Source organism: Mus caroli, unplaced genomic scaffold, assembly GCF_978045245.1.
Source record: "Mus caroli unplaced genomic scaffold, Mus_caroli_1 scaffold_20, whole genome shotgun sequence".
NCBI classification, from domain to species: domain Eukaryota; kingdom Metazoa; phylum Chordata; class Mammalia; order Rodentia; family Muridae; genus Mus; species Mus caroli.
The window spans coordinates 27088389-27099288 of record NW_028227275.1 but is presented as its reverse complement, the minus strand read 5'-3'; the positions used below and the strand labels follow the sequence as shown (position 1 = coordinate 27099288).

At 43.5% G+C, this 10900-nt stretch overlaps 1 protein-coding gene across 1 annotated transcript in view; it reads left to right on the top strand.

Moving 5' to 3' along the window:
• Positions 1 to 289: 289 nt before the first annotated feature.
• The window catches only part of Fas (Fas cell surface death receptor), a 35210-nt gene continuing 24599 nt past the window's right edge, over positions 290 to 10900 (top strand). The window contains exon 1 of the mRNA XM_021151977.2: positions 290 to 368. Within this exon, the coding sequence (XP_021007636.1) occupies positions 339 to 368 (30 nt within the window). The 5' untranslated portion in view covers positions 290 to 338. The remainder of the gene's footprint in view (positions 369 to 10900) is intronic.

The following is a 10900-nucleotide window of genomic DNA, read 5'->3' as shown; positions in this document are numbered from 1 at the left end:
CAAGCCCTGCTTGGGCCCCCTCCCTCACCCCCCCAGCCCCACCCCGCTCAGGCCGCCTGTGCAGTGGTGAGTCAGTGGGTTTCCCCGGGAGACCAGCAGAACTTTCTCGAAACCCTTGGGGCTTTACGAAGATTGTGTTTGGTCCCTCAAAAAAAAAAAAGTGACATACACGTGTTCAAAGCGATTTCTGGGAAGACCAGAGTAGGAGTGAAGCGGTTTGTGCGTGCCAGGGGGCGGGCCTAGGCAAAGTACACACCCAGAGGCAGTCTAGAGCTGGTGGGTGGGGCCGGCCGCAGGCTGCCCACACAGGCCGCCGGCTGTTTTCTCTTGCTGCAGACATGCTGTGGATCTGGGCTGTCCTGCCTCTGGTAAGCTTTGGGACGCCTGGGATGTGGGGCGCTGCATACTGGGGACCACCACATGAGATTCCAGATGTGGCTGGCATTGGGTGCCACCGGTCCAGATGTTTAGAAACGCAGGGGAGCTGCTTTCGCTCTTGGCTAAGTGCTTAGGGCTGAACCCCAGGTCCAGCATTTTTCTGGAAAAAGTTTGGGTCGGGGCGGGGGCGGGGGGCGACGGTCAGAGCTTGGTGCTGGCCAGCTCTTGGATCGATCGCTTTAGTATGGCTGGAGAGGGACTCTGGCTTATAGACTTGCCTAGACAAAGATCCACTTTAGGGCAGGAGAAAAGTTCGCTCCGAGGCTCCCTGGCATTTGACACTTCTGACAGTTCGCTCAACGGTGAAGTGAGTTACTCTGGGCTGTATTTACAAGCCAAGCTTTAGATCATAAAATTTCTCAAAGTAACTTTGTCTCCGAAGATTTGTTTACTCTCCTGTAACAACACGGAAAAAAAAAAATCCCTTCCCTTCCGGGAATTGAGCTGTCAAATTGTGGATGGCTGGACTGGTGGATATTTTTATATTGTTTGTACTGTTTCTTCTGTCACCCTCTTTCTGCTGGCACTCTCACAGCAGATTTGTCCCAGTAACCCTAGGGCTCTGAGTCCCAGCTCCTCCTTGTCTGCTGCAGGCACAGAAGAACTCTCCAGTATTTGGTCTCTGCAGAAATGCTTGTTAATAAATGCCAGTCAAAGGGATTCGACCCTCCAAGGTTCAATCCAGTTCTGAATTTAGAAAGATTGCTTTATCAGGTCCCTAAAAACTTGCTGGGCACAAAGATCTCAAACCGGTTTTCACAGCAGTGGTAGAAGGGAGGAAGACAACCTCTCCTTGCTTTTACAAGGTTAAAAGAGCTGGCCAGCACCAAGCTCTGACCATTCCCCCCCCCCCCCCCCGCCCCCTCAGCCCCACCCCAAACTCTTTCCACAACTTGATTTACTGACCTCCATCCCTACCCTAGATCCATATTGTTCTTCCCCTAGAAGGAACAGCCTGTAGGTGAGGAATATTCTGAATGGGAAGAGGCCATGGTCAGAGATAGGAGCAAGGTCTAAGAGCAAACTGAGAGAGGAGAGAGGAGAGAGGAGAGAGGAGAGAGGAGAGAGGAGAGAGGAGAGAGGAGAGAGGAGAGAGGAGAGAGGAGAGAGGAGAGAGGAGAGAGGAGAGAGGAGAGAGGAGAGAGGAGAGAGGAGAGAGGAGAGAGGAGAGAGGAGAGAAAGAGAGAAAGAGAGAGAGAGCAAGAGCAGGCAGGGAGATATCCTTTAGAAGCACAGTCACAGGGAGTGGAAGAGGTTTAGGGAAACACCATCAGAGAGAGGAATCTAATCTCTTAATCTCCACTCATCCACAAGAGGCCCAGGGGTGCATACAGAAATGCCTGAGGTACCTGAAGGTCTCAAATAGCAGGTTCCAGTGAGCCACTATGAGGGAGAGATACAAGCAAGCATCTCCTAGAGGAAGGAGAAGAGAGACAAGCCGTTAGACAGCCTTAGAGACACAGTAAGCTTCAGGAAGGAGCTGAGAGACAGAGCTAAGGAGGCAGCTGGAAGCAGAGAGAGGAGATGGACAAGCGAGACAGAGCAAGCTCCAGGGTGGAGCTCAGAACATGGGAGGGAGAACAGGGTGAGAGAGAGGAAACCGGCAAGTCTCTTGGTGACAAGAATTTCAATTCTGGTCATCCACAAGTGGTCAGGGTGTCCCCAAGTGGACCGAGACACTTGTCAGAGAGAAATGTCCAAAATCACAAAGGATAGGCATCTCTTTCATGTGATGGGGTCCCAGTAGGGAGAGAGAAGCTGTCTGATAGATACACCAGCATGAGTTCTGTAGCAACAGACAGAGAAGGAGGCTTCAAGGAGGAAATGGGTAGAAATAAGAAGCCGCTGAAGAAGCAGGGCTCTAAATATTTGGAGTTGGACATGGTAGATGTCAGAAAACAGAAGAAACAAGTATTCTATACCTTAGGAGAGTCAAATCAGAAGCTCGGTTTGCTTAGGAGAAGCTGAGCCCCTTGTTGGGCACCAGCTATATAAACTGTGACATGACTTAACCACTCTACAGTGTGGTGAAGCGGGAGGTTTTTATTGTGGACATGAGAGAAAGAACAGCCAGAGGCATCTGAAAGAGTGAAAACCAGAGAGAAAGAAATAGACTTAACACTGCCAGGAGTCTGAGCCTGGTCATAAATATTTGCTAAAAAGGACAATAGTGGGGGATGGCGACAGAGAAATCAGTGAGAGAAGCAGGGGTGGGGCCCAGTGAGAAGAGCTGGGTTAGGAGTCCTATGAGTGACTGATGGGGAGGAAGCCCATGAGCTGGGAGCAGTTTAGGATAGGGGAGGTGGTGAGAAGGGCTAGGATGCTGGCTAGCATGAACTTTGAAATGTGTAACAAGTACTTGTGATACCGGCATACACTTTGACATACTGGCCCTTCTGCCAGAGATAAGGGCAATGGACTCCTTTGGCTGGCTTTTATCTAATTTCCAGAAATCCTATAGGCCAGGTAGAGCTCATTTCTAGACAGTTGGACAGCTGAGCGGTCTTTTGGAGTTTGGGGGGAATTGGAGTTTCTTTTGGACACAGCAGTTTGCTGATTTGCATCTGATATCTAGAATATACCAAGAGTTTGGAATGGTAAAGGCTCTTATACTTGGTACCTTATGAAGGGGTGGAAAAAATTCCTTTTGGTTCTTTAAGAAGCGATTCATAATATTTGTCCTTTAGAAATGTCTTTAGGAAATTTTGAGACTCTCCTCAGTGCAAAGTTCCTAGTCCCCACTCCTTCACTGTAGTGTGGGTGGCCTGGAAAAGCTCTAGGCTCTTAGAATAACATTAATGAAGTAACAGGAGGCAAAAGGCCTGGAGCTATGCTCAGCTTAGGGGTAGCTGTGTCTTTACCACAGGATGTGTGCCTCAAGCACCCAGGAAACAGCCTTTCTAAAAGAAGACACACTCATACACGCATGCACATGTAAAGTTTTACACACATATCAGTACATAAATGTTAAAATTAAGTATAATTTGTTATATTTATGATTTATGGCCTAGGAAATTAAAGTTTACTAGACAGTATTATAAAGTCAGACAAGTAAAATTGTAATAATGATCCTGTCACCTCCATAATCCTTGCGGCATGCTATAGTACCTTGCATCCCTCCCATGAGACGCAGAAGTATTCTTACTCAGAACCTGGACTTGCCCAACACCATGCCTCCATTTTTCTAGCATTGTGTTACCTCGAGTCTCTCCTAAAATATGACTCCACATGTAGTATGGCTTCCTCCGTTGTAGCATGTGTGTGTGTAGTGTGTCTCTGTGTGTGTGTGTGTGTGTAGTGTGTCTCTGTGTATAGTGTGTATGTGTGTTTTGTGTGTGTGTGTGTAGTACGTCTCTGTGTGTATGTGTGTAGTGTGTGTGTGTGGGTATCTGAGTGTGTAGTGTATGTGTATGTTTCTGTGTGTGTATGCCTCTGTGTGTGTATTATGAAGTGGTCATTAGAAGGTTTACCCTGCAGTTTTTAGGGATGGCACCCAATCACACACCAGACAGCGGCTTTCCTCATATTTCTTAGAGCAGATGTTAAAAATGGCTGAAGAAGATGAGAGGTGATTTAGAGAGCAAGCAGAAGAATCCCACAGCTGTGGGTATTTTGGTTCGTTTTGAAAGGTTGGCAGAGACAGCTGTTGAATTTTCACTTCAATCATTTTCTTTAAAACAACTCTAGAAACATGAAATGTTTTTTGATTTTTGAAAGGGCTTTATTTATCCCAGAAGGGACACGAAAGTTTTATGAATACAATAAGGAGATTAAATATAAATTAAAGCATTAACAAGTGTAGAAAATCCAAGTTTTGTGGGTTCTGACGCATTGGATTTTTTTTTTTCTAACTAAGCCATCTTCTCAGCCCAAAACCCAAGTTTTAAAATCATAGCAAGACTGAGAAGCAAGAAATAAGTTGATGTCTGGAGGCCGTCAGCATCCCTCGCCAAATACTACTGCTGTTTACAATAGACAGAATTATTGCCTTTAGAGCCAATGGAGACTTTAATGTACGATTTTTCTTTTTCTTCTGACACTGAGATTACAGGAAGGTCAAAGGTGATAAAGAACTGACAACCAGAGCCTGGTACTACTTCTTAGTAAGCTCTTGGAGAGCGAATAGTCTCGGGGTGAGAGCTGCCAGTGTATCAGAGGCTGGGGACTCCAGCATGCTCAGTGGAGAGGCCAATCACCACAATCCGGTTGCCGGCTGGAAAGAATCACTGTTTTTCAGAGATAATTAGAAACTTGAAGAAGGAAATCCCCCTGCAAAAGCCCCTTCTAACTTATGTGCTTTGGGTGAATTCTCTTGGTTCTAAAAGTCCCTCACTAAGCACATGTTTTATACGAGGTACCAGAGAGCACTTACTAAAGAGAAACAAACAGCATGGGATTTAAAGATGCAATGAAATCATGCAATAAAAATGATCTTGGAACCAGGTTTAAGATAGTGAATCCATCTCTTCTTCTTTTTGAATAAGTAAATATTTAAAAATTGCCCAGAGTGAAATTAAACATAAATTCTGAAAAATAAAGTCATTTTTTAAAAAAAATCAGCCTTATGGGAACATCTAAAAATTTTACTTACAGCTTCTGAGCCTTATCCACACAGGTACATAATTGTAAGTTTAATCAGCGTGATGTATGCTCTGTTCTCTGACACTCAATATATATGGTAACCGGCTTATGGTTCTTAAGGTAATGATCACCTCACGGTTTTTACTTGATATTTTACAGAGAGGGTATTTATTAAATGACCTTGAATTAGCATAATTTTATTTATTAATTTTATATTTTATAAGAAAATGTTTTGGGTGTAAGAAGTACCTCGGTGGTAGTGTTTACCTAGCATGTACCAGGCCTGAATTTGATCCCAGCTCAAACAAGCAAACAAACAACTCAGTCAATTCCACAAAAAAGAAAGCAGTGAATAGAAGTGCTTGCTGGCAAACCTTCCAACCAAAGCTGGCCCCACATGGTGTGAAAGAGAGCTGTCTTGCAGCTTGGACCTCCACTAATGCAGATACACTCACAGACACACATGCATGCATGCATACAGGCACACATGACACATGCACATTCATGTAAGTACCACTGCCTGTAGTCTTGTTTTATTTTTGCTGTGGGAGCACAAAAGTGTGTTTGTATAACTCATAAAAGCAGAAAGAAAACCCACTTAATTACCTACCAGTATCCACCCCACCCCCCAAAATCATTGCTGTCAAATAGGAGAGGGGGCTTGGGAGCTGGGTCCATCTCAAAAACTGCTGCTATGCAAGTACGAAGTTGATAGTTGTAAAATCGAGCAATCTTTCTTTTTTAGGAAGGAAATGACTGGCCATCTTCTCTAACCACTGCTCCTCCATGTACACAGCCCCATCACCCCACAGTCATGAGAATTTAGAAGCAGCAACCACAATTTGTTCAAGCAATTGTCCAAACCCCACTCAGTGCAGATGCTTGGAAGGGGCAGTCTCTGTGACCATAGCAGAGTATGATCACCAGGAGGTAAGAAGGCAGTTCAGTTCAACACAGCTAAGTAGCCGGTGTTGGTTCCTACTTTGGGAGTCTGACCCTGAGATGTTTATTTTAGGCACATTTAAGCATGGCAAAATTGGGTGAAAACTTTCCTGGTGATAATTAACTCAGTCCTGTGTACACAACAAAGCTTAAGACATGACTACACAGAAAGTTCCTTATGAAAAACATATGACATCTTCCATAAAGATGGGTTCTATACTACATGTGACACCTTTCATAAAGATAGGGTCTGTAGATGGATTAGCTTACAATAAGGGTCTGGGGGGAGAATCCACTGTGGTCCCAGCCATGAGGCATAAAGCACATAAAACAATGCAGATGGGTCCCTGGGCCCCACATGGTGTGTGTGTGTGTGTGTGTGTGTGTGTAAATTTTTTCAAAGAAATAGGCTGTACATTATTTGAAACTGTTTTGTTTAACACACATAATGTGCTATGTAAAATACATAGATATGAATTTATTTATACACTTACTATTATTGTTAGTTGGAACCATTTAAATGGTAAGTGTTTTTGATCTATGTTGGAAAACACATCAGGGCTAGTGTAGCACACAGGGCTGTTCCCCTATGGCTTAGTCCGATCTGGCCCCCAGTTCCAGGTGTGGCAGCCCAGCTCAACAAAGTCCACTCCTATTTAGTTATCCTGACTCTCTGAATCACTGCTAGAGCTCAAGCATTTTTACCAAAATGCACCATGTATGATTCTGGTATTTGTTAGAGCTTTTGTGTATTACCCAATAATTCTGACATCTATCTGGGTTTCTGAGAGCAGTTTTAGGAAGTTTGCTTTTAAAGTGTCCATAATGCTGTTTTCCATTTGCAGCATACTTTGAAAACTTCACCTTATTATGTAAGTGTTCTTGCGGCCATAATTTGCGAGTGTAGTAAGATAAAAAGGAATGCTTCTAGCTTATTTAAAATGCATGCTGATGGGATAATCTGGAAGACAGACAACCCAATTTGAAAGGGACACAATTTACCCTAGAACCTATGTTTTCACTCATCTATTTGAACTTTGGAGTTAAAAATGTCCACTTTCAAGTTGTAGATTTGAAAGCAAACTTTCTAAAATGTGAGTGGGGAAAAAAAAAAAAGAATCTTCTCCAATTCTTTCCCGGGAGGAAACTAAGAACACTGCATCATTAGATTTGTCTTTTTCCTCCTAGTTATTAAAACACACACACACACACACACACACACACACACACACACACACAAACAAAGGAACAAACAAAAACCCGATTCACAGAAGACAGTCAATCCACACTTCTCTCCAGGTATAAAAGCAAACATATTTCTTTATTCCCAGTTCTAAAGAAGTACTGAGTGTCAACTAAGTGACTTTATTTTGCTGTCTCATTGATAACCGGAAGGACTTGTCAGGACATGGGTAAGAAGGCACAGCATATTTTTTATCGCAAGTATTCTGTAGAAATGATGTCCAGAGACACATCAGAAAGACCGCCCACCATAAACTGCAGTCGCAAGTTTATAAAGTTTGTAGTGAATAATGTGACAGAGCTTTCTATTCAGTCAACAGTTCTTTCCCGTATAACTTTAAACGGACCCTGTACTTTTTGTCCAGTTTGCTTAAAGAAGACAGACTTTCCATCATGATGAAGCAAATCTGGTAGGACCAGAGATGGTAGAGCTGGACTCAGAGCACCAGGGGAAATAGATAGCTCTGACCACACAAAGTCAAGCGGAGAAAATCAACTAAAAAGGGATTGTATTTGTGATCCTTAATTCAGCAAGCTGATAGGACTGCCATCAAAACCAAATGACAAAAAAAACCCAAAAACAAAAAACCACAAATGTTCATGAAAGATCAAGTGCTAATCACTCAAACACAAACTTTTTTCTTCTCTGAGACATTAGGTGGTTCCTGTTTCAGATTTACTACTGTTATCTCAAAGTTCCTAATCTTATCCCTGAACACAAACCAGAAACCTTTGCAGAACTTCAGACTTCATACAGTCTTGCAGCCCCCAAAGTTGCCTCTTTTCATTTGTTGTACAGTGAATTCATACTCTGAGCAACCAGCATCATTCACATTTTGATGAATTTTTAAAAAGAAATTCTTGTCTTTATTTTGTTTTATCTTTGTTTTGTTTTGTTTCTCCCTCTCCTCTCTTGAGACAGTATCTCTGCATGTAGGAACCAGTCTAGCATCAAACTGGCAATCCTCCTGCTTCAAACTCCCCAGGATCTGAAATTATAAATGTACTTTGCTATGGCTGGGTCAGACATATTCTCCCCTCCTCGTCCTTGTCCTCCTTGTCCTCCTCGTCCTCGTCCTCGTCCTCCTCGTCCTCCTCGTCCTCGTCCTCCTCGTCCTCCTCGTCCTCGTCCTCGTCCTCCTCCTCCTCCCCTTCCTCCTCCTCCTTCTTTCCAAATTCCTCAACTTCTAGACCAATAGCATAGCCGTGTTTTTCTGTAGTAACTGTGCACTATCGTCTTACTGAAAAAGATGCTCTTGTGGCTTTGACTAGGAGTAAGATTTTACTGATTAAAATGGAGACAATGCTTCACTGTGTCACTACAGAGACACTGTGTCACTGAAGTCTGTCTTCAGTCTATGCTGGTGTCAGAACAGTGCGGAAGAGTGTGGCTGAGCCAGACATCTAGCAACTCATTCTTGCCATTTACAGGGCTGACATTTTCACTACCCAAAACCTTTTTTTCCCCTTCCACTTAAAAAAATAAAGTCTTTTCCTGTTTGTTTTGAACCTGAGTGGGGGGAGTAGCTTCTTTCTTTCTTTCTTTCTTTCTTTCTTTCTTTCTTTCTTTCTTTCTTTCTTTCTTTCTTTCTTTCTTTCTTTCTTTCTTTCCTTCCTTCCTTCCTTCCTTCCTTCCTTCCTTCCTTCCTTCCTTCCTTCCTTCCTTTCTCTCTCTCTCTCTCTCTCTCTCTCTCTCTCTCTCTCTCTCAAATCTAGTTCAGCCCTTAAAATCCTTTGCCCTACTTATCCCCAGGCACCAGCCATATTTACCAGAAGGTTCGGGTCTTTAAGTCACCTGGGTGTCACTGGGCTTTTCACTGGCTTGTTACTTCTTGAGTGCTGACATGTCATGGGAAGATGTGGTGAGCTCGTCCTAGAGCGTGCCATGGCACAGGGGCTGGTCCTCCTGGGTGTGCTCATTCCTCTACCATGTCTTCTGTTTGATAACTTGAGTGGCTCTGAAAAGCACTTCTCCACTAGGCTTCAGGCCAAGAAAACGCCCACTGGTATCTGTTTCTCATAATCTGTTAACAGGAACGGGTACCCACAATCATTCCTTGTGAGAATTCCAGGGCAACAAATGTGAAGACTCAGGCATCTATGTTCCAGATCCACAACTCTACCAGACACACTACAACATAGCCATGGCTGTTCATACAAATGCTGCTCCACCTGGAGAGAGGACCAGCAAACTGCGGTCAATAGGCAAGCCTCCCATCCCTCCCTACCAGTCACATCTCTGACTTTCGTGGCTCGCCTACATTTTCCCACCCTAGACTAGGTTCTTGAGCCCAACTTCTGGATCTGAGAGAAATCCTCTCAAAAATACCCCCTTCTGCCAAGCATGTTTTTGTTTTGAAGGTTCTTCATAAAACTAGCATGCTGACTTTCGTCCAGAATTGTGGAAAAACAATTACTAGTGTGCCTAAATGAAGCAAAAGCAATGAAGGAAATCCTTACAAGCATGCATCAGAGCCCAGGGCAGACTTGGAACAGAAGTGATGAACTAGAATCCTTTGTGAAGCACTCTCAGATCTGGGCTTTTGGAAAAGTCATTTCTCAAATGTTGTGTTCAGTTTTAACTATAGCTAAGTCAGTAATGATTCCTCGTGAGTACTTTACTGTAACTGAAGAAGTGGTGCATGCGAATGAACGGAAAAGGGCCGGGCAAGTGTCACAGGCAGGACGCAAATAAGGATGGATACTCTCACATCATATGGGTGCAAGACATTCAGAAAAGGAGAGAGAAAAAAACAAACCTTCTGATTTGTAGGAGTGAAGAGTAGACTACAGATTAAAGTCTGTAGGTAATGAAAGATTCAAGGAGATACTCTTTATAATGATTTATTTATAATTGTGTGTATGTGCGTGGACATGTATATGTGAGTGTGGGTGCCCATGGAGGCCAGAGAGGGTTACAGATCTCCTGGTACTGAAGTTACAAGGGGTTGTGAGCTGCCTGGCTTAGCTCCTGGGAGCCAAACTCTGTTCCTCTGTGAAAACAGTGTGTGTATTTTAACTGTGGACCCCTCTCCAGCCTGAAGGAGATCCCTTTTTAAAATCTGGCTTGAAGCTGAGCAGATGTCATGATTCCTTTCTAACCCTGATGTTCCAGGGCTGTGTGTGAGTGCAGCACAGGAGATATAGATGCCCTCTGTGACTATGAGAGCCAAAACTCTCATTCTCTTTGTGGGTCTGGAGCCTTAGAGAGCTAGGCCCCAGCTTGACTCTACCGATTCTCCCATATATAGCATAGGCTCTGTAACTTAATAGCCTTCTTTTTTAATTAAAAAATTCTCTCTTTAATACAGTATGTTTTGACCATGTTTCCACTCACCCAACCTCTCCCAGGCCTTCCCCATCTCCCTATCCACCCAATTCTACAATTTCTCTCTCTCTCTCTCCAAACAAACAAACAAACAAACAAACAAACATCAAATAAACTCCTACAGAAACACAGAAATGAAATTCAAAACAAATAAGCAAAAACACCAACAAGACCAAAAACCAAAATGCCCAAAGGAAATATAAGGCCATAACAAAACAAATACAGACATTTTGTGCTGGCCAGATACTCTCCAGTGTGACACCCTTGAGCTCGTTTATAAACAACAACAAAAGCAATCTTTTTATTTTGAGATGGTCTCCCTATATCGCTAGGCTTGGATGGAACTTGCTTAGAAGACCAGCAGACTTG